The sequence below is a fragment of the Oncorhynchus keta genome, unplaced genomic scaffold (genome assembly GCF_023373465.1).
Source record: "Oncorhynchus keta strain PuntledgeMale-10-30-2019 unplaced genomic scaffold, Oket_V2 Un_contig_4386_pilon_pilon, whole genome shotgun sequence".
Lineage (NCBI taxonomy): Eukaryota > Metazoa > Chordata > Actinopteri > Salmoniformes > Salmonidae > Oncorhynchus > Oncorhynchus keta.
Window position 1 is genome coordinate 19013 of NW_026287746.1, and position 8488 is coordinate 27500.

General features: G+C 42.0%; 1 protein-coding gene across 1 annotated transcript in view; it reads right to left on the bottom strand.

Moving 5' to 3' along the window:
- Positions 1-802: 802 nt before the first annotated feature.
- The window catches only part of LOC118382131 (lysophospholipid acyltransferase 1-like), a 16752-nt gene continuing 9066 nt past the window's right edge, over positions 803-8488 (bottom strand). Inside the window, 7 exon segments of the mRNA XM_052509360.1 lie at positions 803-979; positions 1713-1777; positions 1856-1959; positions 3902-3988; positions 3991-4093; positions 4366-4416; positions 4418-4559. Of these exon segments, the coding sequence (XP_052365320.1) occupies positions 871-979; positions 1713-1777; positions 1856-1959; positions 3902-3988; positions 3991-4093; positions 4366-4416; positions 4418-4559 (661 nt within the window). The 3' untranslated portion in view covers positions 803-870.

The following is an 8488-nucleotide window of genomic DNA, read 5'->3' on the forward strand; positions in this document are numbered from 1 at the left end:
CGGACGTTCTTACGGACCTGCGGTGTGGGAGACAGAACACGGTTATGGTCGGCCCTGGGTGAGGCTGAGATGAGGAGACACATGAGGGGAGTGCTGTGTGTGTGTGTGTGTGTGTGTGTGTGTGTGTGTGTGTGTGTGTGTGTGTGTGTGTGTGTGTGTGTGTGTGTGTGTGTGTGTGTGTGTGTGTGTGTGTGTGTGTGTGTGTGTGTGTGTGTGTGTGCGAGAGAAAGTGTGTGTGTCAGTGTGTGGGTACAGCAGTGTGAGGAAGACAGCGAGAGAAAGAGAGCGAGAGAAAGACTCACAGCTCTGTCAGTGTGATGGGTACAGCAGTGATAATGGTACTCACAGCTCTAGTTGCCAGTGTGATGGGTATAGCAGTAATAATGGTACTCACAGCTCTAGCTGCCAGTGTGATGGGTATAGCAGTAATAATGGTACTCACAGCTCTAGCTGCCAGTGTGATGGGTATAGCAGTAATAATGGTACTCACAGCTCTAGCTGCCAGTGTGATGGGTATAGCAGTAATAATGGTACTCACAGCTCTAGCTGCCAGTGTGATGGGTATAGCAGTAATAATGGTACTCACAGCTCTAGCTGCCAGTGTGATGGGTATAGCAGTAATAATGGTACTCACAGCTCTAGCTGCCAGTGTGATGGGTATAGCAGTAATAATGGTACTCACAGCTCTAGCTGCCAGTGTGATGGGTATAGCAGTAATAATGGTACTCACAGCTCTAGCTGCCAGTGTGATGGGTATAGCAGTAATAATGGTACTCACAGCTCGAGCTGCCAGTGTGATGGGTATAGCAGTAATAAAGGTGAAGTAGTATCCGGGGTAAACTCCATGCCATAGAGCTGACAGGATGAAGGTCAGAGCTGTGGGGTAACGGGGAGCACGGTCGTAACACACACTGAAGAGAGAGGAGACAGGGTGAAGGTCGGGGCTGTGGGGTAACGGGGAGCACGGTCGTAACACACACTGAAGAGAGAGGAGACAGGATGAAGGTCGGGGCTGTGGGGTAACGGGGAGCACGGTCGTAACACACACTGAAGAGAGAGGAGACAGGTGAAGGTCGGGGCTGTGGGGTAACGGGGAGCACGGTCGTAACACACACTGAAGAGAGAGGAGACAGGATGAAGGTCGGGGCTGTGGGGTAACGGGGAGCACGGTCGTAACACACACTGAAGAGAGAGGAGACAGGGTGAAGGTCGGGGCTGTGGGGTAACGGGGAGCACGGTCGTAACACACACTGAACAGAGAGGAGTTATAAACAGACCTGGGTCAGATATATTGTTATGCAGTTAACAGAATAAAATTAACATTCATGAATGTACAGAAAATTGGTTTTGTACTAATGTTATGCATATGAGGACATTATCTTAGTAGAATATCTTGGTAGAATATCTTGGTAGAATATCTAGGTAGAATATCTAGGTAGAATATCTAGGTGGAATATCTAGGTAGAATATCTAGGTAGAATATCTTGGTAGAATATCTTGGTGGAATATCTTGGTGGAATATCTTGGTGGAATATCTTGGTGGAATATCTTGGTGGAATATCTTGGTAGAATATCTTGGTGGAATATCTTGGTAGAATATCTTGGTAGAATATCTTGGTAGAATATCTAGGTAGAATATCTAGGTAGCATATCTAGGTAGCATATCTAGGTAGAATATCTTGGTAGAATATCTAGGTAGAATTAATACTTACGTTTTGAGCCAAACACCAGTCTGAATATTCCAGTTATCTATGAACTTCTTGAAGCTAGTTGCTGTCTGCAAAAAGAGAGAGAGAGTTCAATATTAAACTTCAAGTCATTTTGCAAAGCTAAAAGTTGTTGTTTCCAAACGTACCTCAATCCCCCAGATACTGATGTTGGAGATGAGGTCCCAGGACACCTGTCCAGCTTCATCCACACCTTTAAAACCATAACCTGCTGCGTTGTTGATGGCATCCGCTGTTGGGACCAACACATGAATGGAAGAATGAAAGGATGAATTAACTTTCCCCAGTATTAATGAATGAATGAACTGTCCCCAATAGTAATGAATGAATGAATGAACTTTCCCCAATATTAATGAATGAACTTTCCCCAATATTATGATGAATGAACTTTCCCCAATATTAATGAATGAATGAACTTTCCCCAATATTAATGAATGAATTTTCCCCAATATTAATGAATGACTGAATGAACTTTCCCCAATATTAATGAATGAATGAACTTTCCCCAGTATTAATGAATGAACTTTCCCCAGTATTAATGAATGAATGAATGAACTTTCCCCAATATTAATGAATGAACTTTCCCAATATTAATGAATGAATGAACTTTCCCCAATATTAATGAATGAATGAACTTTCCCCAGTATTAATGAATGAATGAATGAACTTTCCCCAATATTAATGAATGAACTTTCCCCAATATAATGAATGAATGAACTTTCCCCAATATTAATGAATGAACTTTCCCCAATATTAATGAATGAACTTTCCCCAATATTAATGAATGAATGAACTTTCCCCAATAGTAATGAATGAATGAACTTTCCCCAATAGTAATGAATGAATGAACTTTCCCCAATAGTAATGAATGAACGAACATTCCCCAATAGTAATGAATGAATGAACATTCCCCAATAGTAATGAATGAATGAACTTTCCAATAGCCAACAGTAATGAATGAATGAACTTTCCCCAAAGTAATGAATGAATGAACTTTCAATAGTAATGAATGAATGAACATTCAGTCCCAATAGTAGCCTGAATGAATGAACATTCCCCAATAGTATGTGAATGAATGAACTTTGGTGAATAGTAATGAATGAATGCACAACCACAATATTAATGAATGAATGAACTTTCCCCAATATTAATGAATGAATGAACTTTCCCCAATATTAATGAATGAATGAACCTGATAATAGAATGAATGAATGAACAGCCTGAAACCAGAGGAGAGAGTCAGATCTCCCAATAGTAATGAATGAATGAACATTCCCCAATAGTAGTGAATGAATGAACATTCCCCAATAGTAGTGAATGAATGAACTTTCCCAATAGTAATGAATGAATGAACTTTCCCCAGCCTGAATGAATGAACTTTCCCCAATATTAATGAATGAGTGAACAGGGTCCCACCAGGATAATGAATGAGCTCATGAACTTTCCCCAACGGCTTGGAGCTGGAGGTAGCAGAGAGGAAGAAAGAGACATTGGAGACTGTAATCAGAGCAGACAGAGACAGAGAGACAGAGAGGACAGAGAGACAAAGAGAGGACCAATAGAGAGAATGTATGCACAATGAAGAGAGAGAGAGACAAAAGAGAGAAAGAGCATAGATAAAGTAATGAATGAATGAACATTCCCCAATAGTAGACAAAGAATGAAGAGACATTCCCCAATATTAAGAAGAGAATGAGACTTTCCCCAATAGTAATGAATGAATGAACATTCCCCAATAGTAATGAATGAAGAACATTCCCCAGATAGTAAGAAGAAGAGACATTCCCCAATAGTAATGAATGAATGAACTTTCCCCAATAGTAATGAATGAATGAACATTCCCCAATAGTAGTGAATGAATGAACATTCCCCAATAGTAATGAATGAATGAACTTTCCCCAATATTAATGAATGAATGAACTTTCCCCAATATTAATGAATGAATGAACTTTCCCCAATAGTAATGAATGAAGAACTTTCAAAGAGACCAATATTAATGAATGAATGAACTTTCCCAATATTAATGAATGAATGAATGAACTTTCCCCAATATTAATGAATGAATGAACTTTCCCCAATATTAATGAATGAATGAATGGAGACTTTCCCCAATAGTAGATGAATGAATGAACTTGAACAATAGCCAACACTACACTGGGTGGGTAGAGCCTCACCTAAAGTCCAGGCGAAGTAGAACTTGGGTCTAGCAGCTTGTATAGAGAAGAAGGCATATGTCAGTCTGGTCAGGAAAGGTGCCTCGTGACGAAATGTCTGTCAACGTTATATGTGACGGGGAACGCTTTGGTGAGGGTCAGGAACAAAACCATGCACACACCACAGATCAGCAGTTTACGTGTGACAGCAGCCTGAAAACCAGAGGGAGAGAGTCAGATCGTTCATGGCCATCAGGGAAACTACTTTTTAATTGTGAGATGGTAGATTGAGCCAGGTAAGTCATTTAAAACACATCTTATTTAGCAAAGAAAACACCTGATAATATGCTGCTATGTTGTTAACTTAATGGCAATATAGTTTCTGAAAGAAAGTAGACGTCTTTACTTGACTCTACTTGTATCCAGTCTTACCATAGGTAGAGGGCTCTGTAGACTAACATGACTCTACTTGTACCCAGTCTTACCATAGGTGAGAGCTCTGAGACTTTATCATGTCCATTCTGTCCAGTGGTGGACGCTAGAAAGCCTTCTCAGCCTCCTCTGAACGTGTCTCCCCTCTATAAAGTCTATGTAGTCCTTATAGTGACTGCAGGGTCCCACCAGGATACTGAGGAAGTTCAGGTTGTAGCTCAGGTATTCTATCAGAGACGGCTTGGAGCTGGAGGTAGCAGAGAGGAAGAAAGAGACATTGGAGACTGTAATCAGAGAGACAGAGATGGTAGAGATGGTAGAGAGAGACAGATGAGAGAGAGAGATGTGTACGGTAGAGAGACGGTAGAGAGATGGTAGATGAGATGGTAGATGAGACAAAGAGTAGATGTGTATGGTAGAGAGGTAGATGACAAAGATGGTAGATGTGGATGGTAGACAAAGAGACGGTAGATGAGAGACGGTAGAAGAGAGAGATGAGATGGTAGAGAGAGATGGTAGATGTGGATGGACAGATGGTAGAGAGAGACAAAGTAGAGAGAGATGGTAGAGACGGTAGATGTGGAGAAGAGAGAGACAGAGAGACACAAAGATAGATGTGTATGGTAGAGAGAGATGGTAGAGAGAGAGAGGTAGATGAGAGAGAGACAAAGATGGTAGAGAGAGATGGTAGATGAGAGACAGATGAGACAGAGACAGACAGACAGACAGACAAAGTAGACAGATGAGTAGACAGAGATGGTAGAGATGAGAAAGAGGTAGAGGAGACAATGAGACAGGGAGACAAAGAGACAGGGAGACAAAGAGACAGAGAGACGGTAGAGACAAAGAGACAGAGAGACAAAGAGACAGAGTAGAGACAAAGAGAGTAGAGACAGAGAGACAGAAGAGACAGATGGTAGAGACAAATAGACAGACAGAGACAGAGAGACAAAGAGACAGAGAGAGCTTGTAATGTATGATGTATGGAGATGACTGTAGAGGATAGGAATGGTAGATGGGACATTGATTGATCATGGTTTGATGTGCATGGTAGCCTAGTGGTTAGAGTGATGGGCCAGTAATGTGAATGGTTGAAGATGGAGATCCCTGAGCTGACAAGGTAAAAATATGTACGGTTCTGCCCCTGAACAAGGCAGTTAACACACTGTTCCTAGACCATCATTGTAGAAAATAGATTGTTTTCTCCTGACAACATCAATGTCATTCTAGGCTATCTTGTTTACGTTGAGTGAGTAGAGATGTAGATGTAGAGATGTAGATGTAGATGTAGATGGTAGATGTAGATGTGTATGGTAGATGTGGATGGTAGATGGTAGATGTGTACGGTAGATGTGTATGTAGATGTGTACGGTAGATGTAGATGTGTATGGTAGATGTGGATGGTAGATGTGTATGGTAGATGTGTACGGTAGATGTGTACGGTAGATGTGGATGGTAGATGTAGATGTGGATGTGTATGGTAGATGTGTACGGTAGATGTGGATGGTAGATGTGGATGGTAGATGTGTACGGTAGATGTAGATGTAGATGTGGATGGTAGAGATAGATGTACGGTAGATGTGTACGGTAGATGTGGATGGTAGATGTGGATGGTAGATGTGTATGGTAGATGTGTACGGTAGATGGATGGTAGATGTGGGTAGATGTAGATGTGTACGGTAGATGTGGATGGTAGATGGTAGATGGTATGGTAGATGTGGACGGTAGATGTGGATGGTAGATGTGGATGGTAGATGTGGACGGTAGATGTAGATGTGTATGGTAGATGTGATGGTAGATGGTAGATGTGGATGGTAGATAGATGGATGGTAGATGGTAGATGTGTATGGTAGATGTGTATGGTAGATGGTAGATGTGGATGGTAGGTAGATGTGGATGGTAGATGTAGATGTGGATGGTAGATGTGTATGGTAGATGTGGACGGTAGGTAGATGGTAGATGTGTATGGTAGATGTGTACGGTAGATGTGTAGATGTGGATGGTAGATGTGGATGGTAGATGTGTATGGTAGATGTGTATGGTAGATGTGTACGGTAGATGTGGATGGTAGATGATGGATGGTAGATGTGGATGGTAGAGATGGTAGATGTGGATGGTAGATGTGTATGGTAGATGTGTACGGTAGAGATGTGTACGGTAGATGTGGATGTGTAGATGGTAGATGTGTACGGTAGATGTGGATGGTAGATGTGGATGGTAGATGTGTATGGTAGATGTGGACGGTAGATGTACGGTAGATGTGGATGGTAGATGTGGATGTAGATGTAGATGTACGGTAGATGATGGTAGATGTGTACGGTAGATGTGTAGATGTGTACGGTAGATGTGGATGGTAGATGTAGATGTGTATGGTAGATGTGTATGTAGATGTGATGGTAGATGTGTATGGTAGATGTGTACGGTAGATGTGGATGGTAGATGGTAGATGTGGATGGTAGATGTGGATGGTAGATGGATGGTAGATGTGATGGTAGATGTGGATGTAGATATGGTAGATGTGTATGGTAGATGTGTGGTAGATGTGTACGGTAGATGTAGATGTGGATGTGTATGGTAGTAGATGTAGATATGTAGATGGTAGATGATGTATGGTAGATGTGGATGGTAGATGATGTAGATGTAGATGTGGATGGTAGATGTGTATGGTAGATAGATGTGGATGTATACGGTAGATGTAGATGGTAGATGTGGATGGTAGATGTGTACTGTAGATGTAGATGTAGATGTGGATGGTAGATGTAGATGGTAGATGTAGATGTAGATGTGTACGGTAGATGTGGATGGTAGATGTAGATGGTAGATGGTAGATGTGTGTGATGGTAGATGTGGATGGTAGATGTAGATGTGGATGGTAGATGTAGATGTGATGGTAGATGTGGATGGTAGATGGTAGATGTGGATGGTAGATGTAGATGGTAGATGTAGATGGTAGATGTGTATGTAGATGTGGATGTAGATGTAGATGGATGGTAGATGTGGATGGTAGATGTGTATGGTAGATGTGGATGGTAGATGTGTACTGTAGATGTGGATGGTAGATGTGATGGTAGATGTGTACTGTAGATGTGTGGTAGATGGTAGATGTGTACGGTAGATGTGGATGGTAGATGATGGTAGATGGTAGATGATGTGGATGGTAGATGTGTACGGTAGATGTGGATGGTAGATGTAGATGGTAGATGTGGATGGTAGATGTGTACTGTAGATGTGGATGGTAGATGTGGATGGTAGATGTGGATGGTAGATGTAGATGTGGATGGTAGATGTGTACGGTAGATGTGGATGGTAGATGTAGATGGTAGATGTGTACTGTAGATGTGTATGGTAGATGTGGATGGTAGAGATGTGTAGATGTAGATGTGGATGGTAGATGTGTACGGTAGATGTGATGGTAGATGTGTACGGTAGATGTGGATGGTAGATGTGGTGGTAGATGTGGATGGTAGATGTGGATGGTAGATGTGGATGGTAGATGTGTACGGTAGATGTGTGGATGGTAGATGTGTACGGTAGATGTGGATGGTAGATGTGGATGGTAGATGTGTACGGTAGATGTGTACGGTAGATGTGGATGGTAGATGTGTAGATGTAGATGTGTGTGGATGGTAGATGTGGATGGTAGATGTGTATGGTAGATGATGGTACGGTAGATGATGGATGGTAGATGTGTATGGTAGATGTGGATGGTAGATGTGTACGGTAGATGTGGATGGTAGATGTACGGTAGTATGGTAGATGTGGATGGTAGATGTGTACGGTAGATGTGGATGGTAGAGATGTAGATGTGGATGGTAGATGTAGATGTGGATGGTAGATGTGTACGGTAGATGTGTACGGTAGATGTGTATGGTAGATACGGTAGATGTGTGGTGGTAGATGTGTACTGTAGATGTGGATGGTAGATGTAGATGGTGGATGTGTACTGTAGATGTGTACGGTAGATGTGTACGGTAGATGTGTACGGTAGATGTGGATGGTAGATGTGTACGGTAGATGTGGATGGTAGATAGATGTGGATGGTAGATGTGTACGGTAGATGTGTACGGTAGATGTGTACGGTAGATGTGGATGGTAGATGTAGATGTGGATGGTAGATGTGTACGGTAGATGTGGATGGTAGATGTACGGTAGATGGTAGATGTGTACTGTAGATGT